Here is a 26,662-nt window from a genome sequence, read left to right as displayed (position 1 = left end):
TCTGTATTTATGGGTGCATCATGCACCTCCCACCTCAGTCACCTGCCATGAGGTTATAACTCTGTCTGTGCTAAGCAGTTGGCTGTTTTTCTTATCATTATTCCCGGAGCCACACATTCTAACAGCTGTTTACACTGCATTTATGTCATGGTAGGTATCGTAAGTCCTGTCGAGGAGGTGTAGCGTACAGGCAGGCGGAGGGATGATTACTTCTGTGCAAACACTGCTGTTTATAGAAGGGATTTGACATGGGTCATGCTGCATTCGTGGGAAACCCAAAACCTTCTGGTGTAGATATTGAGAGTTACTCATAGTTTTGTTTTTTACTTTTTTCTTTAAAAATTTTTGGGAACCTTATTCATTTATTTATTTGACAGAGAAAAGGGAGGACAGAGAGAGAATGGACGTGCCAGGGCCTCCAGCCACAGCAAAGGAACTCCAGACGCGTGCACCCCTTGTGCATCTGGCTAACGTGGGTCCTGGGGAATGGAACCTTTGGCTTTGCAGACAAGCGCGTTAGCTGCTAAGCCATCTCTCCAGCCCTATTGGGAACTTTAATATATGTTAAAGTTACATTTTAAGCTTTTTTTATTGACCACTTCCATAACTATAGACAACAAACCATGATAGTTTCCTCTCTATCCCCTCTTTCCCCCTCACAAATCCACCCTCCATTCTATCCCCTCCTCCTCTCAATTAGCACCCCCCCTTTTTTTCAAGTAGGGTCTCGTCCTAGCACAGGAATTCACTATGTCATCTCAGGTAGCCTTGAACTCACAGTGATCCTCCTATCTGCCTCCCAAGTGCTGGGGTTTAAGGCGTGCACTACCACGCCTGGCTATGGTCTCTCTCTTATTTTGATGTCGTCATCTTTTCCTCCTATTATGAGGGTCTTGTGTAGGTAGAGTCAGGCACTGCAAGGTCATGGCTATCCAGGCCATTTTGTGTCTGGAAGAGTGCATTGTAAGGAGTCCTACCTTTCCTTTGGCTCTTACATTCTTTCTGCCACCTCTTCTGCAATGGACCCTGAGCCTTGGAAGGTGACAGAGAGATGTCTCAGTGCTGAGCACTCCTCTGTCACTTCTTCTCAGCACTAGGGTGACTTTTGTGTCATCCCAGGGGTCACTGCCATCTGAACAGAGAAGCTTCTCTAACCAAAGGTGAGAGAAGCATTAATATATGGATATGAGCATTAAGAAAAGTGCTTACAGCAATGGGCTGGAGAGATGGCTTAGCAGTTAAGCGCTTGCTCGATTCCCCAGGACCCATGTTAGCCAGACGCACAAGGGGGTGCACACGTCTGGAGTTCGTTTGTAGTGCCTGGAGTCCCTGGTGTACCCATTCTGTTTATCTGCTTCTTTCTCTCTCTGTTGCTCTCAAATAAATAAATAAAAATAAACAAAAAAAATTTTTTAAGCAAAAAAAAGAAAAAAGAAAAAGAAAAGTGCTTACAGGGCAGTTTGATGGGCATAAAATATATGCATTTAGACAGATAACAACAGGTGTTACTCCCCTAGGGCCCATGACCTCCCTTGCTGTAGGGTTTTGACTAGATGGGCCTCCAGTTCAATTACAGAGTGATTGGTTTCCACAACAGACATGCCACTAGTGTACCAGTTGGCACATTTTGGCCTAGCTGCCAATCTTAAGGCTTGCTGTTTACCACCATTGATGTCTTCTCTCTCCCATAGGACTGCATGCAGCATAGCTATTTCCAGCTTTCTTTCAGCTGGTCTTTAGGGAAGAGGTTTTCAGCTCAGCTCCAGCAGGATTTCTCAGTGATCTTGCAGCCCAAGCATGTGGAGTCTTTAGCAATAGGGTCTTACCATCTAGTTCTGGTGGGAAACCAAGAGCCTCAGCAGTGGCCTGTAGGGGCGTCAAGGACCTCCCTGGCCAACAACTCACTGTAAAGTATCCCATCCTTGACACTGCTTATTTTCTAGTAACAGTCTATGGTCTGGGTTTTTTTGTTTGTTTGTTTTGTTTTTTGAGGTAGGGTCTCACTCTAGCCCAGGCTGACCTGGAATTCACTATGGAGTCTCAGGGTGGCCTTGAACTCACGGCGATCCTCCTACCTCCGCCTCCCGAGTGCTGGGATTGAAGGCATGTGCCACCACGCCCGGCTGGTCTGGGTTTTTTTTTGTTTGTTTGTTTTGAAATAGGTTCTCACTCTGTAGCCCAGGCTAGCCTTTAACTTGAAGTGGTTCTCCTGCCTAAGCCTCCTAAGTGCTGGAGAGACAGACATGCACCACCGTACCTGGCTTGTATTTATTACTTGGAGGCTGGACCCCATACTGACTCACAGCCCAATAGTCTTCTCACTAGATGAGCTGCGGCCCATCAGTGTACGGGGTTAGAGTTCTGCTCATCTCTCTCATGATCATCATAGCTGGGCTGGGGTGTCCCAGGCCACAGGTCATTTTCAAGGTGGGGAGCTTCTCTTAGAGCCAAGGTAGTAGGTGGTGGTTGCCATCTTCACCAGCCAGAACAGCTGTACTATTGCTGTCCTTAGGGACGCTGCCTGTGGTCCGTCCCAGGGTAGATTTCTGCTGTGTGGCAGATAGGAGGATGAGGGTTGCTTGAGGGTCCTTATTCTAGTGCAGAGCTCTGGGCAGCATGACTTCATTACAAGATGGCAGAGACCAGAGTGTCATCTTCATTTTCTATGGCTCTCTGCCTGCTTTTCTCAGTGCCCAATCAGGGGTGGCCTGGAGGAATCTTGGCATTTGGGTTGCTTAGAATTCTGGGAGCAGTGGCTCCTGCTGCATCGTTTATCTTGGGATAAGCTCAAGGCCAGTGTTTTCACATTAATGAGTGTGGTTCAAGAGGCTTCTGGAACGAGGGGTGAGGGAAACTGCCTACTGGATGACCTGTGTGTGCTCTGCCTAGTAAGCTAGTAGGATGCTCAGCGCCTTGTCCAGGAGATTCCTTCATTCATATCTCATCAGGATCCCCACTCCTCTGAGAGGGGGTGAGGCCAGAGCTGTCCTCTCCACTCTGTCCTTGCTGCCAGCCTCAGCCTAGACCACCCTACAAGCTCACTCAGTCAGACCCTAAGGGGTTTGGGAGCCAGGGAGTGCCATCACTGAACTCCAAGGAGCTTTTGCCTGTCTGGGCAATTGCTCCCTATACTGGCTTCCTCCTGCCCGCCACAGCTCACCAGCTGGGCACCAGGCAGGTTTGAATCATTACCTGGAACTCCAGGCGTCATTGGGCCCCACACCCAAACCCCGGTCCTGGCGCAGTGCCTACAGCCAGTCTCTTCTGTTTGCGCCTTCCTTGACACTGTTGGATTCTGGTTAGGGAGCCTTCAGTCTGGAATTAACCACTGACCCCACTAACCTGGGTCTGTGTGAATGTCCAGGTGTGGTATATATGTCCCCTGTAAAGAGCCCATGGGACCTGTCTGCCTGTTGCTGGTGGACCAAGGAACCAGCATGTCCTGGCCTGTTTTTTTTTTTTTTTTTTTTCCCAGCTGGGCCTGGCCTGGGCTCAGTGCCTGGGAGAACAACTGCAGCTGTGGGTGGCTGTGATGTCCACACCAGCACCTTGTGGACCCATCGTGCTTCAGTTTCCCCATCTGACATGGTGCAATGGGGAGGGGGCTCCACCCAGAACAGCCTGCTGCTGGCTGCTCGGCTCTTGCTTCTCCCCCATACATGACCCATTTGGAGTTCTATCCCCCTGTTCGCTCGCTCATGCACTCTCTGTCTCTCTCTCTCTCTTTCTCTGTCTTTTGCAGCTTAGTTGGGAGTCCCAGACATACCTTTCGTTCCTTTGCCTTGTCCCTAAGGGTCTCAAGTGGCCAGCATCTGGGAAGGTGGTGACCCATGGGTCGGGTAAGGGCAGTGGACAAGGCTGACTCACCTGGAGGCTCTGAGGGTGTCTCACTATGTCAGCATCTCAGGTTCTGGGGAGTCCTCAGTAACTGAAGGGCAATGGCCTACAGTGTATGGGGGCGGTAGTGGCCAACTGGTGAGGCCAGTGACCCCTGAGCTTCAGGTGGCCTAGGAAGGAGATGTTGCTCTGCCAGCCCACTTCCCTCCAGCTGGGATGGAGGCCATCTGAAATCCAAGTCCTTCTCGAGGCCCTGCTCCTGCCTGGACCCTCCCTGCCTCTTTGCCTGTGGCAGCAGCAGAAATGGCTGAGCCTCCCTCCCTCCCTCCTTGGGAGGCTGGAGGGCAGCTGGAGAGGACCCACAGGTGGGCGGCGGCGGGGATTGGCTGCTAGTGTGGAATGTGGCCCACTGAACTCTGCACCCTGGAAATCCCCCCCACACACATGGTTGTTAACAGACATCTCCTGCAAGTGGCTAGTCCTGACCCTCCAGGGGACACCTTTGCCCAACTTTAGTTACCTGGATTGTTTTGCAGTAGGTGATGGGCAAGGTCCCTGGAGGGGAATTAGCTGGCTGGGGGGAGGGGTTCAGCCTGGCTTTTGGCGAGAGGGGAGCTGCTGATGGTTGGGGTTACTTTCATTCTTCCCTTGGTTTCTGGTCCCTGGCTGTACTGAGTAGACCTGGATGGGAGGTCAGTACCCAGAGGGCACTTCTCCTAGCTCATCCATGTCTGCCTGGCATGGTTTGGGGTAAGGCTGTATCCATTGAGAGGCCTGTGAATAGTCCCACGTCTCCTTGTCTCCTCTGTCAGGCTGCCAGCTGCCATCTGTTTTACCAACCCTGCATTCCTTGCCCAGCATCCTTATGGGCAGGCAGCCCTACTAGCTGAGAGCTGGGGTGCAGGTAACTGAACCCCACCTGCTTTACCTGCCGACTGGTCCCCGGGAAAGGCCACCTCATCCAGCAGCCTTGGTCTGCTTACCTGTGAAATGGGTGCTGTGGAAATCCCCTAGGCTCTAGTGAGAATGTGAGGGGCTGTGGCCACAGTGCACAGTGCCCCATGGGCCACACCTAGTTCCCTAGGCGGCAGCCACCCCTCCCACTCCCATTCACACAGCCACACTCAGCGGTCCCTTTGCCACACGCATAGCCACACATAGATGGTCCTCTTCCTGCCCTACAAGGTCACTGTAGGCTGAATGGCACTGGGAATGGTGGCTGGCTGTATGACTGTGGGTTCCCTGCTCCTCTTGGGGGTTGGACACCAGGCTACCCTCAGCCTTGGCCACTTGGCTCAATGAAACCTGTGGTGCCGAGGGAGCCCGGCTGACTCGACCTGCTCCACGCTGGCCAGATGAGCCGGAAAACCATGTTTCCCATACACCACACTAATTAAACCCCTGGACACTGTGCTAATTAAATGCTCCAAGAGCTCCCTGAGCCCGAGGCTGTTTGGCTGGGCTCCAAGTAGGTAACACCGTGTTCCCTGCGCCTCTCGCTGCCCTCGGTGTCCAGGCTGAGGCAGCTCCCTGCTCAGCCCGTGCTTGCTCAGCTGGGGCTGGTTCTCGTGCCCTCCTGCAGCCGTGGTCCTGGTGTCTCGGCTCTCTCCCCACCAAACAGAAGCGCTGAGGCATTTAGGGGTCTATAACCATGATGTGCTCAGACACCCTTCCTGACTACTGCTGGGTCCACCTTCCACTCAGGAGGAATGTCAGCTGAGCTTTGCCAGTGCCTTTTGCCCATGTGGGTAAATGGGAAGAGGTGCTTCTCTGACTCCAATGGGCCGTAGTGCTGGTAGGTTGGGAATAGCACCCATGGTTGAGAAGCCACCTGGAAGCATGTCTAGGAACATGGTCGTCTTCAGCCAGTACCAAGTTACCAAGGGCCTGAGGCGCCTGCTGGCGGGGGATCAGGGTGAGCTTTGGAGTCGAAGGTGGAGCCCAGGTCCCTACAGGCTTATGCTCACAGGGGGTTTAACTGCCTGTCAGGCTCAGAGTCCACCTAGGGCCTTAGAGGTGGTGAGTGGGAAGTGTGGGCATACTAGGTGGATAACCAGGGAAAGGAGCACAGCAGGCCTGGCCCAGCTAGATGGGGACCTCCCCTGCTTGACCAGTTTCATCCCTGCCTGCTCTCAAGGGACTCTCAGGTATCCAGTTACTCTACCTAAGCTCACACTGACCACAGGCTTCGTCATGCCCGGGCAGTCAGCTTCCTCATGTGCTCTCAGCTGACTGTACAGTCCCCCACCCCCTCCAGCCCTCCAGAAAGGTGGACTGACCTGAGCCCAGGCATCCCTCTGGCCTGGATTTGAGTTTAGTTTTCATGCTCTGCTTCCTGGGGGGTGGGGGGAGTGGCAGGCGTGGCCACTAGGCTCCACTGGAGTATAGGCCAAGCTTGTCCCAGCTCTAGCAAAAAGCAAGGCCGAGCCAGCTGTTGCTGGAATCTCTCTGCCACGTCCTCCCCCTTCCTCTTCCTCCTCTGTCGGGCCCCACCCACTGGCAGAAGCCTCACACAGAAATGCTTATGGTCGCGGCTCAGGCCAAATAAGGCAGGCGGGGCGACTGGGTGTTGGAGCCAGTAGAGCGGGGTACAACCCAGGAATGGACAAGGACACCTGGCCTGGCAGCTATTATCTGGTTCTCCCCTGTTCCCACCAGCCTTTCAAGTAGTCAGCTGGCACAGCAAAAAGCAAGATCTAGTTGGGTGCCTGCTGGGATCCCAAGGCCTGGGCTCTAGTATGGTTTATTCATGTATTCACTTATCTTATGTTACTAGGGATTAATCCCAGAGTCTCATGCATGCTAGGCAAGCACTCTGCCACTGAGTCACATCGCCAGTCTTTTGTTTGGTTGGTTTTGTTGCTTTTGAGACAGGTTCTCTGTTTTTGTTTGTTTGTTTGTTTTTTGTTGCTTGTTTGTTTTTCGAGGTAGGGTCTTGCTGTTGCTTAGGCTGACCTGGAATTCACTATGTAGTCTCAGGGTGGCCTTGAACTCATAGCAATCCTCTTACCTCTGCCTCCGAGTGCTGGGATTAAAGCATGCACCACCACACCCTGGCAGCCTTTTTTTACTTTCTGTGGCAGGGTCTCTCCCAGATGGCCTGGAACTTGAGATCCTCCTGTGTCAGTTTCCTGAGTTGATGGTATCCCAAGTCTGAGCCGCCGAGCCTAGCTAGGTCCCTACTCACTGTGGGACACAAATAGATTATGCCCTTCCCAGCCCCATTCCCTTCTTTGGAGGGCAGATGGAGTCGGGCGCCCCGACTTGACCATGCTCTTGGACTGTTTCCTTATCCTTTCCCAGGCTTTGCCCTCGCTGACCATTTCAGTAACATGTGACGACATTCCTTCTGGAGAGAAAGGAGATGTCGGTGAGAGGACCCAGTGCCCTTTCTGCAGAGGGCGGCCCTGGCCCTGTTCATGGGACCCTTCCAACCTTCTTATCCATTCATGAAGGTCAGACATGTGAATTGTTTCTGGTTTGCTTTTAGTTTATTATTATTATTATTATTATTATTATTATTATTTTATTGAGGTAGGGTCTCACTCTAGCTCAGGCTGACCTGGAATTCCCTATGTAGTCTCAGGGTGGCCTCAAACTCACAGCAACCCTCCTACCTCTGCCTCCCGAGTGCTGGGATTAAAGGCGTGCTCCACCACACCCCGCTTGCTTTCAGTTTTTAAACAAAAGAAGTCCTAGCAGACGAAATTGGCATATCTGTCACTCAGCAATACCTCAGAAACTGGTGCATGCTGGCTCTGGTGTTCTGTGTCTAGAAGCGAACCTGTGGCAGTTCCATGATGGGGAGGCAGTCAAGACTCTTGCTTGATTGCCTGTCCAAACTAGGATGAGTTTCTCTGCGGCTGGCAAATGGTTGCAAGGGTCACAAACACCCTGTGTGGTTAGTTCTGCAGACTAGATCCCAGTGCCCATGGGATCCCTGGTGCTCTGTGCTGTCTGTGGCCTCAGACACTGCCGGGCACGAAAGGTGTTGCTGAGCTCACTGCTGTGGGTGCCAGTCCCGTTCTATCTTGGAGATTCCCAGCTGTGTTTCTCCAGGGCATCTGGAGTGGCAGCCGTGGGCCGGGTGTTTTCGGAGTGCTGTTCCCAGCTCAGGGTGAGGCAGCGGGGTGCGAGCTGCTGTGGGCCGTCAGCGTAGAGAGGAGCCCGGGCTGAGAGAAGAGCGACAGGAAGAGAGGAGAGGCACTTCCAGGCAAAGGTTGGAATGTAAACAGGACAGTGGTTTGTTGTTTTTGTTTTTGTTTTTAGGGAAACAGTAAAAGCTCACAGGGACACAAGGGCTGACAGTGAGGGTCATGAATGCTAGGCAAGAAATTGGGCCTATTCCTGCTGTGAAGCCTGAGAGTCCTTGTCTCCTGGCTGTCCCTTCTTTTGAAGGAGGAAAGGCAGGATGGGACATTGCCTGGGCACCCAGCCTAGGTTGTGGGGTGGAGGGAGACCACAGGAATCCCTTCCTAGATTCAGCTACTCCATGCTCCCCACCCCCACCCCTGAGCAGCTTGTTGGCCCCCACCTGCCCTTTACCCTGTCAGTCATGGACCTGACTTACCTGGCCAGGTCTTCCCAAGACTTCCTCTGGGCTCTGCCATAGTCTGTGATCCTCACATTGAGTGCCCCCCCCCCCACTTTTCCTCCTTCCCAGGCCGTTTTCTGAAGTGGTTACCACCAATAATTAGTGTATCCAGAGCCCTGGTCAGTGGACTCTGGGGTGTAGAGGTTACCTCCTGATACCTGTCTCAATCCTGAAGGCCCAGTTTCCAGGGACCTGAATTGGGCAAACATTTCCATCCCTATCCCTCAGCGTGGTGTTTTACAGACTCATATGAGATGTGATGGAATGGGGACAGCTGCTGCCCCTCAGAGAGCCTAGACTCTGAGGGCATAGGCTGCCCTCATCCCCCAAATATAGCCTGCAGTGACCGTGACCCCTCTGAGCAGCAGGCTTTCCTGGCAGAGGACAAGCTGGCTGCCATCTCCAGGCCCTCGGGAACTTCTCTACACATCAGGAAGAAGGGGCCAGTGGTCAGCTTGACTGCAGGCTCTGCTCTACCTCTCCTAATTCCATGGGTGCCGGAGGCAATGGCCACTGGTCTTGGATAAGCCCTGTCCTGTCTGCACAAGGCACTCAGGCTGTCTTCTGTCCATATCCCCCTTGCCACCAGGGGCTTCCTTTTGCCCTAGGGTGCTCCTCTCCCATGGCACCTCCTGCTCCTCAGAGGCAGAGAACCAGAAGACTAGGAAGGCAGGTGTCCTGTGGCCTCTCACTGGGGAAGGAGGCCTTGGCACATCAGACTCATTCTCTCTCTTCTGCACCTAGGGGTGATAATAGTAGCTCTCATGGGCACATGGGATTACGTGAGACCCAGGTCACCCACCCAGACCTGTGTCTGCACTGGGCAGTGACGTGAGGGCTGAGGCATGTCCATCCTCTGCTCAGCCTCATCTTGAGATCTCCACACTTGTCTCCTTGGCCCATGAGGCCCATCTCTGTCTGGGCCAATGCACTTCTAACATCCACAGGGACCTGATGCCTTATCTGAGCCTTCGCTCGCCTGTTCCTCCTGCTGTGCCAACCCAGTCCCCTGAGATCCCCAGTTATGCCACCCACCCACGTTGGCTACTCACTGTGTGCATCTGTGCTCTGGTTGGGGCAGAGCATTGTGCTTCAGGCCTCAGTCAAAGGGGGTTACCACCTGCCCCATGTCACTGTGACATTCCTCGAGCAGAGGTATGTGTGGCGCCCTTTCACCATGACCATTTACACTCAACTTGTCTTACAGAGGAGATTGAGACCCTAACAGCCCCCTTTCTCATGGCAGAAGCCCTGTAGGCCCAGTGGTTTCTGGCAACTCCCATTCCCTCCCCAGGCCTGGATCGTGCTGGGAATGTGTCCCAGGAATTCTAATGAGGTCTGGGATATCTGAAGTCCTGTCTGCCTGTGGGCAGTGGGATGGGTGGAGACTGGCCCTGTGTGTGGAACACTCTGGGGAATTGTGTGTGGTCCTGCCATCTACCCATTCTTCCTTTCTGGCTCATATCTTGCTCACAGCAGAGGTCAGCCCTGCCCTGGGTCGCACAGAGGTCAGGGGAGCCGTGCCATTGGCTTTAGTGCACCCAGGCCATGGGAATGGATGGTGACTGGGGTCTTCAGCCTCTGGCTGTGGAGTAAGGGTCCGTGAAGGGTTAAGCATGTGTTGGCGGTTGAGGGGCCCTTCCTGCCTCTGCCTGTCCTATTGTTGTTGGCTCAGGAAAGGCCTGTTTCCCGTGAAGTCACAGGCCCCGTCAGCAGCTCCCACAGGATAGGGACAGGCTGTGTATCTTGCTCAGAATGTCTTTGTCCTCCGCAGGCCCCTCAGTGGCTAAAGTCCAGCCAGTCTTCACAGACGCAAGCAAATTTGTCTCCTCCAGGCTGCCTGTGCTGATGCTTCCTCTGGCTTTTTCGGAGGTTCCAGGCACCGTTAGGTCATATTAATATGCTTCAACCAACCACCGCACAGGGGGCGGGGGGTAGTGCCAAGGAACCCTGGTCTGCAGCAAGGAGGCCTGGTCCAGCCTGGCCATATTGCCCCTCACCACCCTCCTCCCCGCAAACCTGGTTTCTCATCTGAGCCCACCAGTCAGCCTTCACCCTGCACAGGCCTGAGGCCAACAGCCTTTCCAGGTGGCTTCTTGCTCCATCTCTCCAGTCCTAGCCCTTTTAATTAAGAAAAAGAAAAATCTATATATTTTATTATTGCCAGGTGTGGTGGTGCACGCCTTTAATCCCAGCACTTAGGAGGCAGAGGTAGGAGGATCATGATGAGTTGAAAGCCAACCTGAGACTACATACATAGTGAAATCCAGTTCTGCCTGAGCTAGAGTGAAACCCTACCTCAAAAAAAAAAAAAAAGAAAAAAGAAAAGAAAAACTTTTTATATATGAGAGAGAGAATTAATGAATGAATAGGTGCTTTTGTTTTTAATCTGTATGTGTGGTTTGGGCATATGGAAGTCAGAGACCAACCTCTGGTGTCAGTCCCACCTTGTTTGAGGCTGGGTCTCTTGTTCATTGTTGTGTGGTCAGATGAGGGGGCCTCCAAGATTCTGAAGAGTCTTCTGTCTCTGCCTCCCATCTTGGTTCAGGAGCATTGGAATTATAGACATACCACAACTTCACCTAACTTTCTGTAGATCCCGGAGGTCTGAACTCAAGTCCTCACACGTGCTTGACAAGCACTTTTCACACTGATCTATTTCCTCAGCCCAGGGGCCAGTTTTTAAGTGGGCTAGACAGACTGTAGGGTCAGCCACCTGTGTTCATGCTATACTGGGGTGTTCTGTAATGGACTTTTAATTTTTCTTTTTTTTCCTTTTTTTTGTGTGTGTATGTATGGATTTTCAAGGTAGAGTCCCGCTGTAGTGCAGGCTGCCTGGAATTCACTATGTAGTCTTCAGAGTGGCCTTAAATTCACAGGATCCTCCTATCTCAGCCTCCCAAGTACTGGGCTATGTAATTACTTTTGGGGGGGGGCAGGAGGTGGAGTTTCACTCTAGTCCAGGCTGACCTGGAATTCACTATGTATTCTCAGGCTGGCCTTGAACTCACAGCGATCCTCCTACCTATACCTCCCAAGTGCTGGGATTAAAGGTGTGCACCACCACGCCCAGCTGTCATAGTCTTTTTAAAAAAAAAAAATTTTGTTTATTTATTTATTTGAGAGCAACAGAGAGAAAGAGGCAGAGAGAGAGAGATAGAAAGAGAGAGAATGGTCATGCCAGGGCTTCCAGCCACTGCAAACGAACTCCAGATGTGTGCGCCCCCTTGCACATCCGGCTAACGTGGGTCCTGGAGAATTGAGCCTCGAACCTGGGTCCTTAGGCTCCACAGGCAAGCACTTAACCAGCAAGCCATCTCTCCAGCCCTGTCATGGACTTTTGATCACCACTTCTGGGGCACTTGGACTAGTTCAGTGCCCATGTTCTGGAAGATCACATCAGATCAAGGTCTTGAGACATTGGACCTGAAGCATCAATCCTCAGGGTAGTCACTGGGATTCACACATGGATGGGTGGATGTGTGGATGAGTGGGTGGATGGACTAGTGGATAGGTAGATGGGTGGACAGATGATAGACGGGCAAACTTATTGAATGGGTAGTTAAATGAGTGAACAGATGAAGAGATGAACAAATGGACAGATAGGTGGACAAGCCATCATCAGGTTGGAACAGAAGGGGAGAGTGCTGGGCTGGCAATGGTGGGGAGAGACAGGATCCGGCTGGCTGAAAAGTACAGCTCTGGAAAACAGAAGGGGATTTTGGAACGCTTTTCCATAAATGCACTTCTCTCCTGCCTCTTGAGCCAGAGCGCATTGATTTTCTTTTGTGAAAATGTGTTATTGTTCAAAACTTGAGATTTAAGGGAGCCGAGCTACACACTGGTAGCCAGTATACATTGCAGAAGGGCGGTGACCCGACTCCAGGGAGGATCCAGGGAAAAGAGCGAAGTGCCTCCCAGAGGGAAGGTGGTGTCGTCCAGAGCCAGGACCCTCAGCTTCCCTGGGCGGTCCAGAAGTGTTTCCTCAGCTCTGGAGTAGTCACTGTGCTTGGGGACCCTAGAGGAATCTCATGTTGGGGCAGCTCAGGATGGGGTGCAAGCCTAAGTCAGGCAGTCACACACGAATGGCCCGCACAGAAGCATCTACCCAAGGTGGGTACTGTCACGTTGGGCCTCTGTCCCCAGAGGCAGTGTGACCTAGCTGAACTTATTTTGTCCCTGCCCCACCCTCCACAGGCCTGCCACCTTCTTCGAGTGGGCCTATGCCTCTATGGCCAATCCCTGTTCCCAAATTCAGGTTGGCTTTGGCTGTGCACAGTGGCTGCCCCCTAAGAGAGTGCCAGGGTTATTGCTGGGCTCATGGTCTTTGCATTTGTGGGTCTGCAAGAAAGTGAATTTGGGGGATGGCCCCCAAGGAAGTTGTAGCTCAGTAAAATAGTGAAGGGTCAGTGCCACCCCTGCTGGGGCATGGTGGTGGTTTGAATCAGATGTCCCCCATAAACACACATGTTCTGAGTGCTTCACTCACAGCTGGTGGCTATTTGGAAGTGAAACCTTGCTGCAGGAAGTGCGTTGTTGAGGATGGGCTTGGGGGTGTGATAGCCAGCTCCCCATTGCTAGGGTTCGGCTCACTCTGGCTGCTGTTTTCCACCTGCTTGTGGCAGATCATGATGTCAAGCCACGCTTCCCCCCACCACCCCGCCCCGCCATCATGAAGCTTCCACTCAAGACTGTAAGCCAAAACAAAATCTTTTCTACCATTAGCTAGCTGCTTTTTATCCCAGCCGTGAGAAGTTAACTACAACAGCCACAGAAGTCTCAATCTTGGGGTTGAGCTGTCTGGGAGGGTAATGGGGCGTGTGATGCCCCCTGGCACCTGTCCCACACTCTTCCCTTCTTTGGTCTGGGATAATGAGCCCCAATAGGCAGTGATTGCTCAAGATGTGAAGGGCGTGAGAGTGGCTCTGGTCCTGGGGTTTGTGGGTGGAGTCATGTGCTTCTGGTGCCCCCCAAGGCAGCGTGTGGAGTCTCTATGATCCAGCCTTCTCTCTGGTCCTGTCCATCCCCAGGGCAGGCTGAGTGGCCCAGCACCGTGGGGCCGGGACCTGCATAGGGTTCAATACCTTGTCTTTGACAAATCTCGTACTCCCAGGGGAAGCCTGATCAGCTGCCGAGTTACTAGCCAAGTCACATGTTCTCTGTTCCAGGTGTCCTGGCTGCTCTGACGGACTTTTATCAGTACATCGTGGGTGTCAGGGAAGCTTCGGGAGGTGGGGGGAAATCTGTGCTGTACGTTGGCATGGGTAGGGTTATAAGGACCCTCAGGGCAGAGTAGTAGGAAGTCAGGTTTCACATTGTACAATTCTACCAGTGGCCCAGAAGGGCAGGAGGGGTGCCAGGCTTGCCATGTCCTGATAATCTCCCCCATGTTCCTTTCCTGGAACCAAATGCCAAAAACAAAAAGCCAGTTGAGCTGCCTGCTAAACAACAGGCTAAAACTTCAAAAAGGAGGGAAAGGAAATCAGGAAAATGCATCTCTTCCTGGGGCCTGTCCTCAGGAGAAGGGTCACGAGTTGTGTGTGTATGGGGTCACAGGGAAGTGGCCAGGGCTGTGTGTGTGTGTACATGTATGGATGCATATATCACCCTAGGGAAGTGTGCATGGCATCACAGTGTCACGTACCCAGTGGTAGGGATATGGGCTTTCTGTCTATGGACACTCACATGGGTGTGCCAGCCTCATGGCATGAGGAGGGGTATTGGGTGGCACTATCCCTTCCGGGGTAATAGCGGGCCAGCCCTTGCTCCGGCATATGCTAACCATCTGTCTCCTCCCCAGCCTCCCTGTTGCGCTTCAATGCACTCTCACTGGTCTACCTGCTGTTCTTGCTGCTGCTGCCCTGGCTTCCAGGCCCCTCGCGGCACAGCATTCCAGGTAAGGGGCAACGGCAGGAGTATGGGGTGACAGGGCCAACGCCCAGCTCCTCAGGGCCTCTGCCCATGACTAGGGCTGCAGCCACAGAAGATCTACCTCCTGAGAACCCTTCATCCCAGAATTCTTTTTCTTAATTTTTTAAAATATTATTTATTTTATTGATTTGAGTGAGAGAAAGAGAGAGAGAGAGAGAGAGAGGAAGGGAGGGCATGTGCCAGGGCCTCCAGCCACTGCAAACGAACTCCAAACACATGCGCCACCTTATGCATCTGGCTTATGTGGGTCCTGGGGAATTGAACCTGGGTAACCTGGTTTTGGCTTTACAGACAAACGCTTTAACTGCTAAGCCATCTCTCCAGCCCCCAAAATATGATTTAATAGAGCATCCCAGAGTTCTTGTCATGTAGGCTATGGGTGTGTAGTGCCTGCTTTTGTTGTGGCAATAAGTGCCCAGAGATGTCCCATCAAGGCCACCTGCAGTCTCGAGGTGGGGAGGCCTCTCTGCTGTCCTCTGGGATTGGAGGGGTTGAGGTGCCAAGTTTATGGAAGAACCCTGGGAAGAGCCATCATCAGAGCAAGAGACACGGGTGAGAACAGTAGTCGAGCAGCTGAGGATCAGCAGGGGCTGAGGTTGGGTGTGAATGCCCAGGACCCACAACGAAAGGCGCTCCATGCAGCAGCCTGGCTGCCTGGAGCCTCAGAGCGAGCGAGCTTCCAGGGGCTATATAACGAGCCACTTTGCCAAGAGCCGTGCCCACTTACTCTGGGGGCCAGACTGAGTGGCTCACAGGGCTGTAATCAGGTCGTGGTCAAGGCTGTGCCTTTCCAAGAGGCTCTGGGGACCCAGCTTCCTGTCTGTTGTTGGTGGGAACATCCTTGGCCCATGGGTGCCTTCATCTCAAAACCACAGCGGCCAGATAAATCATTTCCACATCCCATGGCTCCGTGTCTTGCTTCACTCCTGGTACTTTGCAAGGACATGCAGCCACTAATGGCCCAGGAGAGTCTCCCCTTGTTGGGTTAGCCCCACCTCTACCATAACCTACTTTGCCATGTAAGTCATGTGCATGGGGGCCAGAGATTGGGCAAGGATGTCTTTAGGTCTGTCATTCTTCCAAGCATAAGGGGGGAGGGCACCTCCTATCCAGCTTGGGGTGCTCTGGAGCCAGCACTAGTCTTATAGCATGGGTAGGATTGAGGGGAGGTTCAACACAAAGGGTGTGCATTTGAGAGGTTCAATGCAAGCAGAGTGTGGGCAGCAACTGGGACCCAGGGCTCGACCCCTCCAGGAGCTAACTACCCAGACACTGGGCCCTCTCCTGTCCTGTGGCTCCCAGGCTCTGCTCTCCTTGGGTCCCACCCCTTTGTCCCTGATGGTCAGCTAAGCCCTGCCCTGCTGGTGCCCTCAAGACTCTTGTGTCTCAAAGCCGCTTGTCTCATGACTGTTTTATGCCCCATGTGATGCTTTGAAGCATCCCTGATCGGCCGTGGGAGGCAGAGGCTTCCAGCCAGGCAGAAGGGATTGTGTGGTAGACTTGGAAGGCACGGTGGGAAGACTTTCCCACCTGACCCTTCATTCGTCCATCTGTCGAGCCTCAGAAGCTCTTCGGGGACATGACGCTGCCTGATTTTTCCAGGCGTGAGAGAGGAAAATGTGAGGTCTGCTTATGCAGAGCGGAGCGCCCTGTGTGAGTCTATGACTTACACAGCTGCTGAGTTGGCGCTGGCCCGTGGAAGGTCTGACACCGCCCGGCTCTGATCCCCACGTAGGCGGCTGCCTGACACACTAGGGGCCAGAATTGAGCTGGGCTATACCGGGAGGGGTGGAGGATCAACCTGGGTCTAGGTGCCCCAGGCAGGGCAGGGCAGTACAGAGCATGGCACGGCACAGCACGGCTGGGCTGTAGCAGAAGCTGTGGTGACCGTGGGCACAGCTCCCAGCCACCTGCTCCATGAAGCCCCATGCCTGCCTGAGAGCGAAGCCCACCTCCAAGGCTGCCCTCGCTGTCTGCAGGGATACCATCCCCCTCTTCACTCTCCCCAGCTTCACCAGTCCCTCCCATCCTCCCTTGCTGGCCTCATGTCCCAGCCCTGTCCTCTGCTTTGGAGGTACTGTTCCCCCAGCCCTGTCCTGCTAATGCCTTCAGGACTCTCATTTGGTGCTCAGCTGTTGGTAAGCTGCTAGGGTCTGCAACCAGGGACAGAGGCAGTGTGACAATCCCATCATTTGGTAGGTAGACTCCAGGGTCTGTTAGGACAATTCTTTACCTCCAGGGCAAATGCCTGTACCCTGTGACTGGGGCTCAGGAACACAGGGTCGCTGATGGCTCCCTTACAATGGGGATATCCAAGGTTGGCTCCTAAGTGACTGGGGACAGAAGGATGGACAACCCTGGGAAGAGCCACGTGTCAGCTAAAAGTCCCACTCTCGTAACCAGCTGGGTGGTTACCAGAGGCTACTGCTAGGAGGATAATGTCTGCCAATCGCGTATGAAGACTCCAGAGCTCCACAGAGATGGTGCCTCTGCCTGGAGGCTGGGCAGCGCTCAGGAGCCTAGTCTGGGTGAGGCCTGGGGAGGGCCACAGTTGGTATATGGGGGGAGGGGCCCCTGAAGGTGGGAAGGGGGTGGAACTATGGGGAGGCAGAGAAGAGAATGGGACCCCTGAGCATGTGCTAGCTGAGCAGTAGTTGGTTCCAGGGGTTCCAACGGGGGTGCAAAGCCCTAGACCGCTTACGGCACCCTCCCTGTTGCTGGGAAGCCCACCCCCAGGCCACTTCCTGTTTCCTTTAGGGTGTCCCTATAGAAGTCCCTCTTCTTTTCCCAAGTGGGCATTACCATGCTGAGTCCATGCTCTGCTTGGAGGGGAAGTGGGGGCATTACCTGCCTTGATGAGGGGTCTGTTTCCTTCCCCACAGTGGGGCTCCCTCCACCAAGCAGACAGGCTGGGGCCCAGATGCCAGTGGGGAACAAAAGCTGCTGGGTGGCCATCGACCAGGGCCAGGTGAGCTTGCTCAGCCCCACTTGCTCCCTTTCCCCGGAGCAGCCGGGCAGATAGGAGCAGGGCCCAGCCCAGGAGGGAGCCAAGGCCCAGTGGGGCAGAAGATCTGGGGCTCCAGTGTGAGCCCAAGGATCTGTGCCCGACTGAGCCTGGGGTTCAGGCTGACAGCAAGCAGTCACAGGGGCGTGAAGGGTCTGCCTGAGCTCATCTGGCCCTCTGAGCCCCCACGGTCAGGCGGAGAGGGTGCGCTGCCACGAGGCTGGTTGTGGGCTCGAGGGCTGACTCTCAGGTGGACATGTGGGGGTTCCAAAGGCTGAGCAGGACCCCCACCCAGCTGGTTACGAGATGGAGCTTTTAGCTGACACGTGGCTCTTCCCAGGGTTGTCCATCCTTCTGTCCCCAGTTCGGGGGTTATCCTGCAGGGCCTGCGCCATCGAGCCATCTCTGCCCCTCTTGGTGGTTCTGGCTGCTCCAGGGCCCGCTGTCGTGTCCTCACTGAGCTCTCTTCCAGCTCCCCCTGCAACCCACTAGATCTGCAGGGCTTCACCTGAAAAATAACTCCCCTCCCGGAGATCTGCTGCCCTCTAACTACCACAGGGCCTTTGTACAGGTGGTTCCCACTGCTCAGAATGCCTCCTCCCCTCAGATGCCACCTTGGTGGGAGTCACTTCTGACCCCCTTCCACACCCAGGTCTGTCCCAATATGCCCTCCCTATACCAACATGGTGGCATCCCTACAAGTGTGGTTCACAGCACACCCTAGTCCATTCATGCAGCTTTTTGCTTTTTTTTGTTTGTTTGTTTTCCTTTTTCTGGGAAGGCTTCGTCCCCTTGGCTGCGATTCCCCGCCCTGTGCTCTTATCTCCAGTCCACACCCAGGGACAGGTGGGCATTACGGTGGCACAGCGTGGCTTCCTGTTCTGCTTCATGCCCAGTTGTGGCATCCATATTTGCTGGCCAAATGGGAAAATTCGATTTCGCCTCCCTGGAGTTAGCAGAGCCTGGATAGAGCCCCACCTCTATCCCCTTTGCAGAAGGGCAGCAGGAGCGAGGTCTAGACAGCAGCCAGCCAGCGGGGCCGCCCGGCCGGCAAGCTCTGTACACCTCTCCCGGTGACCCCGGGCCAGTCACTTCCCCACTGTGTTCACATCTGCATCTATAAGCCAGGGTCATGGTCGTGCTCACTCACAGGGCACCGGGGTTTCAGACAGCCCTGGGAAGGAGCAAGTGCCCCATGCGGGTTTTTCTAGTTTGCCTGCATGGCCTCCTGACAGATGCCGTGACTCCAGGCATCCCCCGGCTAGGCCCCTGCTCGGACCCTGCGTCCATGCTGGGCATGTGTCTTGGGCCGTGGGGACTGGCCATGGCCTGCCCTGGGGCAATTTGCCTGGGTGGAGCATCTCTGCCAACTGTCCTTTCCTTGCCCCACACTGCCCATTCTGTTGCAGGTCACACAGGCCGGCTGCTCCGTGCTCTGCTCTGCCTCAGCTGCCTCTTCCTGGTGGCCCACATCGCCTTCCAGATATGCCTGCACACTCTACCCCGCCTGAACCAGCTTCTGGAACAGAGTTGAGTCGTGAGGGGCGCGGCAGGGGCGGGATGCCAGGGGACAGCAGTCCTGAGGTGGGGAGAGCATAAGAGCATCAGCCGGCTACCTGGGGTCTCCAGCCTCATCTAAGCTTTGCCTTATATGGGTTGACCTCCCCCCACCCCCCGCCAGATCCAGTCACCATTTATGTCCAACCCAGATGGCCCCAAGTCACATGTTCCCAGAAGTGATGTATGTAGCTGGTGGGTCGAGGCCAGGCTTGGAGTGGTATCAGGCTGGGAAGCAGCCCTGGGCTTCCAGGTGCCTCTGCTTGTCAGTGCCTTCCTCATATACCCCCTGGGGCTTAGCCACATGAGCTGAGCAGCAGCAGCAGCCCATGGTGTCCCCTGCCTGTCCCCAGCACCTTTCTCCCTTTCTTGCCCGTGTACTGTTTCCATGTGTTACCTGCCTTCCAGCCAGACAGGGACCAATACCAGCGCCCTGATGGTGTGTGTGGAAGCCCTGGGCTCTGAGTCCCCACCATCCTGGCGTCTTGCTATGCCACACAGGCCAGTGAACATCACCCAGTGTTCCTGTTGTCATCCTATGACAGTTGTCCTACTGTTTAGAAACAGAGGTCAGGAGAAAAGTCAGTGCCTCCCAGCAGGGGTCAGAGGCACTTGGGCACCAGGGCCCTCACTTTGCCTCCTGGTAGACCAGTGTGACATCCTGAGAGCCCTGCTTATACCTGCCCAACTGTGCTGAGAGCCCCTGTCCTGCCAATGGCATGAGCCCCCCTAGCTAAGCCTCAGTTTCCCTGTCTGTAAAGGTGGTGTTGTTAGCATCCCTGGGTCATCGGCACCCTGCTCCACTCAGGAACCTTAGCCCCTAACTGCCACACACCTAGGACCTCCAATCCCCACAAGGCTGGCCACAGGGCACCCTTCCTGACCTGAGTTCTCCGGGCTCTCTCTGCAGGCCACCTTTGGGAGACCATCTCTACACACGTAGGAGTCACGAAGTAAGCCACCTGTGAGCCTCCTCTGGGCTTTTCTGTCCCAAAGACCACCTGGGCCCGTCTCTGCTCTCCACCCCTCACCCCTGCCACTCTACCCTGCCCTCCTTTGCGGCTCATGGGCTCTCTCTGGTGTTTGCAGGCTGGACCTGAAGGACATCCCTAACACCATCCGGCTAGTGGCGCCCGACCTGGGGGTACTGGTGGTATCCTCTCTGTGCCTTGGCCTCTGCAGACGCTTCACAAGGCAAGCCCAGCGGAGCCAGTGTGCCCAGGAACCGGTGAGAGGTGGTGGCAGCTGGGCATGTAGAGAGTGCACTTTGCTGGCACTGAAGTCCCAGCTACCTTAAGGGTGGTTTTGATTTTTAACAAGTTTTTGGTTTTTTTAAATTTGTTTTTCTAGGTAGGGACTCACTCTAGCCCAGACAGACCTGGAATTCACCATGTGGTTTCAGGGTGGCCTTGAACTCACAGCAGTCCTCCTACCTCTGCCTCCCAAGTGCTGGAATTAAAGGCATGCGCCACCACGCCTGGCTTTTGTTTGTTTGTTTGTTTGTTTGAGGTAAGGACTCACTCTATCCCAGACTGACCTACATTTACTTTGTAGTCTCAGGCTGGCCTCGAACTCACAGTGATGCTCCTACCTCTGCCTCTGAGTGCTAGGATTAAGGGTACATACCACCTTGCCCAAGTGTTGCTTTTTTGTTGTTGTTTTTGTTTTTGTTTTTCAAGGTAGGGTCTCACTGTAGCTCAGGCTGACCTGGAATTCACTGTGTCATGTCAGGGTGGTCTCGAACTCACAGTGATCCTTCTATCTCGATGTCCCAAGTGCTGGGATTAAAGGCATGCGGCGCCATGCCCAGCTCAAGTGTTGCCTTTTTAAGTTGTGAGTATATTCATGAGTAGAGTATGAAGAGGCATGCAAGAGAAGAGGTGAGGGGCTGGAGAGATGGCTTAGTGGTTAAGGCATTTGCTTCAATTCCCCAGGACCCACATAAACCAAATGCACAAGGGGTGCATGCATCTGGAGTCCATTTGCAGTGGCTGGAAGCCCTGCACGCCCATTCTGTCTGTCTCTCTTCTCTATCTCTTTCTCTGCTTGCAAATAAATAAAATAAAGAGAAGAGAAGAGGTTCATCCCATTCTTGGCCCCAGCCGTGTGGTCTTGTCCACTTGAGACCGGCTTAGCAGGGCTCTGGCACTGGTCAGTTACCAAACATGATAAGCAGATCCGTGCTGTGGGAATTGTCATATGTGGCTCAGCTAAGTTAGAAGATGTGGACAGGAGTCAGAGAGGCCTCGGCCCGTGTGTCTCTAGGCCGAGGCAGGGTCCAGGAGACCTGAGGATATAGCCCTGGCTCTCTGCCACTCACTCAGCAGCCCCAAGCCATGCCCGTGAGCTGCAGCCCAGCCTCCCCACCCTATGCCTCCCTTAGTCTCTGTGGACCAGGGCTGGGCCCCCAGGGCATGGCCAGGATTTATGACTGCCCCGGTGTCCCGACATAGGAACTCACTGCCCTGACGTGCCAGACCCCAACATCCATTTGTCGACAGCTGACACTCGCTGGACTCCAGAGGGAGCGAGCATCTTCCAAGGTTACACAGAAGGTTGGGGAGGGGGCGCTGGCCCTTGGGTGGCCTCGGGGCATCTGTCCCTCTATTAGCAGCTGTCTTGTTCCCACAGTGTCCAGAATCATTTGTCACAGTGCTTCTCAGGAGGTTCTCAGAGTCCGGGCCAGGCTGTCATATCTTCCCAGGGGCCCCTTGTGCTCTGCCGGACAATCCCAGGCGGTTCAGTGGGGCACCTTGCATTCCAGTGCTGTCTTCAGCTGCTGTGGGCTTAAAAACAGGGTGGGCTTAAGGACCAGCCCCGCATTTTCCTTGTCTGCTCACCATGTCCCCTGCTTCCAGGATCTGCTCAACAATCCCCCCTGCCTTGAGGTCTGTGAGGGCAGGACTGGCTCGCCTTTCCTGCTTTATTGACTCAGAGAAGTTCAGGACCCTTCCTAAAGCTACGTAGTGCAGACTGTTGGAGCTGGGAGGGGGCCGGCCCAACTGGCTGCAGAACTGGTGTGCTCAGCCTGGGCTCCGTGTACCCCTCAACTGTTCCCACAGGCACAGCTGGGGCCATAGGTTGCCAGCTGATGACAGTCTGTTCTTTTCCATCAGGCCCGAGGCATAAGAAACAACTGTGCTCTGGGAAGCCTTCCCTTAGGGCCAGGGAAAACAGGTCCCAGTCCCTCGCCCCAGGCATGGGCTGTGCCTCTCTTTCCCAGGCAGCTGGCCACCACTGTCACTCTGGAGAGTCAGGGAGGGCAGCAGCAGCCCCAAGTGTGGGAGGTTGGGGAACGACAGGAAGAGCCATCCAGGCAGCTGGCAGGATACCTGGAGACCCTGGTGCCTGGCTTGTCCCCAAGGGTTCCACTCACTCTCCAGAAACCTCACCGGACCCAAATGGAGCCCTACTCTCCCTGGCTAAGTGACTGGGGCAAGTCACCTCTGGACCTATTTCCAAGGTGTTAAACGGCTGTGTTAATTGTGCAGTGTAATGTAATGTATACGGTGTGCCCTCACATTTGAACTTGCCTTCCTTCCTAAAAATCCCCTCTCAGCTGGACGTGGTGGCGCATGCCTTTAATCCCAGCCCTCGGGAGGTAGAGGTAGGGGGATCGCCACGAGTTCGAGGCCACCCTGAGACAACATAGTGAATTTCAGGTCAGCCTGGGCTAGAGTGAGACCCTACCTCAGAAAACCAAATAAAATAATAATAAATAAATAACAACAACAACAAAATCCCCTCTCATAAAAGCATACTAGAACAGGGGCTTTGGGGACCATTTGAGAATTGTGAGCTGTCCTGTCTCAAATCATGACCCAGATAGAGCGATAAAGAGGAAACACAAGGTGTTTTGGAACAGTCGGGTCAGCCTGCCTTGGTGTGTGCCTGGTCTGGGTAGGATTGTGTGTCTTGGGCTGGATGGCTATGCTTGGCAGGGCCTGATGCAATAAGGGAAGGGTGAGGAAGGAAGCCTCTGGTCAATCTCAGGGCAAGGAGGAGGCTGTGCCAGCACTCTGCTGTGTCAGGGGGACAGGTGTGGGCCAGGCCTCACCTCTGCACCCAGCTGGGCAGGGGAGGGTGGCCTCAAGGTCATGGACTTGGCCTCATATTCCTGTGACCTCAACAGGATGATGGTGAAGATGATGACGATGGGGATCTGGATGCCACCCCCCTTGCCGGGCAGCGGGGAGCCCCTGCACTGGCACCCAAACGTAGGCTGTGGCTGGCCACTCGGTTCCGGGTCACAGCCAACTGGCTGCTGGTGGCTGCTGGACGGACCCTGGCCATCGTGCTGCTGGCGCTGGCAGGTACCCTGGGGCAAGGAAAGAGGCAGTCTGGGGTTGCCTGGCACTGGGAGGGGACCCCATGCACCCTGATAACCTGGCTAGGTGTGACCCATTTTTGCCTCTGCCCTGCCCTACCCTGCAGGCATCGCCCACCCTTCGGCTTTTTCCAGCTTCTACCTGCTGGTCTTTCTGGCCATCTGCACCTGGTGGGCCTGCCACTTTCCTATCAGCCCAGTGGGCTTCAACACGCTCTGCGTCATGGTGAGCTGCTTCGGTGCTGGCCATCTCATCTGCCTCTACTGCTACCAGACGCCCTTCGTTCAGCACTCGCTCCCGCCAGCGAGCATCTGCGCCAGGTAAGGCTCCCACACAGGCCCTCCTGCCTGGCCTCGTTCTGACCCTGCTGCCCTTGAGGCTGGCAGTCAGTGACACGCCCTCTCTGACAGGGTGTTTGGTCTCAAGGACTTTGTGGTCCTCACCAACTACTCCAGCCCCAATGCCCTGGTACTCAACACCAGCCATGACTGGCCTGTCTACGTGAGCCCGGGCATCCTGCTGCTGCTGTATTATACGGCCACCTCCCTTCTAAAGCTACGCAAGTGTCCCCGCCCGGACCAGGTGAGCCCCTGCCATCAGCCACTGTGGGCTGCCAGGACCGAGCCGGCTGTGAAGCAGGTGTCCCGGGGTCTCCCTTGCTCGGGCTGTGTGCTCAAGACTCTGGTCTCCACAGAGGAAGGAGGTGGCTACAGAGGATGAGGAACACGAGCTGGAACTGGATCAGCTGGAGTCAGGGATCCAGGATGGGGACACTCTCCAGGTGAGCAGGTGGCCAAGGGCTGTGGGGAGCTGCGTGTCGCAGCTGGCTTACCCATTTGTCTTCCACAGCACATGATGACGTCCACAGACCCCAGCACTGACAACTGCATCGTACACGATCTGACCAGCCAGACACCCGTCCGACAGCGTCCCTGTGAGTTATGGGCTCCGTGGCCATCATGAGGGTCACCCTCCTGGGTTCTCCCTGGCTTGCTCCCATTCCTAGATCTCTCTCTGCTGTGGGCAAGGCTAGGGCTGCCCCCTCGTGGCCACAAGTCCAGTGTGCACCACACAGACTTCTCGCCCACTGTTCTGCTAGGGCCACTCAGGGCGACTCTAGGGGCCAAGGGGCTGATCTCCAAGACTCTCTGGAGTGCTTCCCATGTCTCCCGCCCCCGTTCTTGAGTGAGAAGTGGCTCCTTGTGGGCCAGGGCCTCGGGAGTCTTACCTTTTGGGAAGGATTGTCCCGGAAGTGTCGCTATGGAGAGGACTGGCTCTTCTCTGGGTGCTTCTTTACCCTGAACTTGGATCTTGCATTTTTCTTCTTCATTATTATTATTTATTTTTATTTTTATTTTGTTTTTTGAGGTGGGGTCTCACTCTTGCCCAGGCTGACCTGGAATTCACTATGTAGCCTCGGGGTGGCCTCGAACTCATGGCGATCCTCCTACCTCTGCCTCCTGAGTGCTGGGATTAAGGGCATACGCCACCATTTCTGGCTTATTTTATTATTATTATTTTTTATTATTTTTTGAAGTGCTGGAATTGGCCCTAGGTTATGTATGCTAGACAAGCACTGTCCAACTGAGCTCCTTCTCTAGTCCTTCTTGTTCTGCTACTCATTGAATGAAACCCATGAGTCGTAGCACAGATCTGAAAGGGGCCACAGGTCTTCTCACGCACCCTGGGTATTGGAAAGCAAGGCCCCACACATACCAGAAGTAGGGTCAGGGCTGGAGAGAGAGCTCATCAGTTAAGGTGCTTATTTGCAAAGCCTAATGACCCAGGTTCAATTCCCCAGTACCAACATAAAACGAGATGCACAAGGTGACATGCATGTAGAGTTCATTTGCAGTAGCTGGAGGCTCTGGTGTGCTCATTCTGTCATGTCTGTGTGTCTGTCTGTCTGTCTGTCTCTCTCTCTCTCTTTCTGTGTGTGCTTGAAAATAAGTTAATTTAAGAAAAATTTTTTTAAGTAGGATCATGTCCAGTGTGGTGGTGCACACCTTTAATCCCAGCACTCGGGAGGCAGAGGTAGGAGGATCACTGTGAGTTTGAGGCCACCCTGAGACTACATAGTGAATTCCAGGTCAGCCTGAGCCAGAGTGAGACCCTACCTCAAAAAAATAAACAACAACAGAAAAAAAGTAGGGCCAGAACTTGCAGCCAGCAGTTCCTATTGGGTTTTTTTGGTTGTTTGGTTGTTTTTTTTTTTGTTTTTTTGTTTTTCAAGGTAAGGTCCCACTCTAGCTCAGGCTGACCTGGAATTCACTATGTAGTCTCAGGGTGGCCTTGAACTCAAGGCGATCCTCCTACCTCTGACTCCCGAGTGCTGGGATTAAAGACGTGCGCCACCATGCCTGGCCTTCTATTGTTTTCTTGGCAAGCTCTCACTGTGACAATCTTCTACCCCGCCCTGTCGCCACCTTACCACTATAGCCAAGGCCTCTGCTTGCTAAATCTGTGCTTTAGAGCCACACTGGGTACGTGAAAGGGACTCCAAGGTGTTGTCACATTGAAGCTGACCTCAGCCCCATTCCTAGCACGCCCCAGACTGGCTGAACTGAGAGAGACGTCACCGCTGCACGGCCTGGGTCACCTCATCATGGACCAAAGCTATGTGTGTGCCCTCATTGCCATGATGGTGAGGAGTGACAGTGGGGATCAGAGAGGTGGTCATGGGCAGGGTGCTGGGTGGAGACTTGCTGGTTGAACTGCATCTGCGAATGGTGTGTGTGTGTGTACGTGTGTTTATGTATGTATGTGGCATGCCTCACGTGGGCCATGCTGCCTTGGTGGGCTGGGACTCGGCCAGGTGGCCTGTACGGCCCCTGCCCACTGGCCCTGCTGTCCAGGTGTGGAGCATCACATACCACAGCTGGCTGACGTTCGTGTTGCTGCTCTGGGCCTGTCTCATCTGGACAGTCCGTAGCCGCCACCAGCTAGCCATGCTGTGCTCACCCTGCATCCTGCTCTACGGGCTGACGCTCTGCTGCCTGCGCTACGTGTGGGCCATGGATCTGCGCCCTGAGCTGCCCACTATGCTGGGTCCTGTCAGCCTGCGCCAGCTGGGACTGGAGCACACACGCTACCCCTGCCTGGACCTTGGCGCTATGGTGAGTGTCCCATGCCACATCCGGGAGCTATGTGGTGTTGGTGGGGTTTCTGCCTGGGGTCCTACAAGGACAATGGCACTTGTCTAGATGGGTAGAAACTATAGGAGAATAAAAATGTCTGAAGTCACTGTGGAGCCTCAGTGGGCCCATCCAGCACTTTGCAGTTGTTCAATGTCCACTTGTTGAGTGACCGAGTGCCATTGTGCTGCTGTGAGCGCTGTCTCTGCACCCCTGATGCTGGGGACTGTTCCACATATACTCTGCCTGCTGATAGGGTGGCATCATATGTAGCCCA

The 26,662-nt window shown here is 54.4% G+C and overlaps 1 protein-coding gene across 3 annotated transcripts in view; it reads left to right on the top strand.

The window, feature by feature from the left end:
* Piezo1 (piezo type mechanosensitive ion channel component 1) overlaps positions 1-26,662 on the top strand; it is a 70,101-nt gene that overhangs the window by 25,540 nt on the left and 17,899 nt on the right. For 2 of the 3 annotated variants that reach the window (XM_045161860.1, XM_045161853.1), the window contains exons 2-13: positions 14,232-14,327; positions 18,776-18,895; positions 19,834-19,876; positions 20,013-20,151; positions 21,377-21,466; positions 23,056-23,236; positions 23,358-23,571; positions 23,662-23,833; positions 23,946-24,032; positions 24,101-24,185; positions 25,795-25,895; positions 26,107-26,367. In XM_045161860.1, the coding sequence (XP_045017795.1) occupies positions 14,232-14,327; positions 18,776-18,895; positions 19,834-19,876; positions 20,013-20,151; positions 21,377-21,466; positions 23,056-23,236; positions 23,358-23,571; positions 23,662-23,833; positions 23,946-24,032; positions 24,101-24,185; positions 25,795-25,895; positions 26,107-26,367 (1,589 nt within the window). The remainder of the gene's footprint in view (positions 1-14,231; positions 14,328-18,775; positions 18,896-19,833; positions 19,877-20,012; positions 20,152-21,376; positions 21,467-23,055; positions 23,237-23,357; positions 23,572-23,661; positions 23,834-23,945; positions 24,033-24,100; positions 24,186-25,794; positions 25,896-26,106; positions 26,368-26,662) is intronic. The other variant, XM_045161864.1, reaches the window with a different exon arrangement.

The sequence above is a fragment of the Jaculus jaculus genome, chromosome 1 (assembly GCF_020740685.1).
Source record: "Jaculus jaculus isolate mJacJac1 chromosome 1, mJacJac1.mat.Y.cur, whole genome shotgun sequence".
Classification (NCBI taxonomy): domain Eukaryota; kingdom Metazoa; phylum Chordata; class Mammalia; order Rodentia; family Dipodidae; genus Jaculus; species Jaculus jaculus.
The sequence above is the reverse complement of the archived record's forward strand: the minus strand, read 5'-3'. Positions and strand labels throughout refer to the sequence as shown.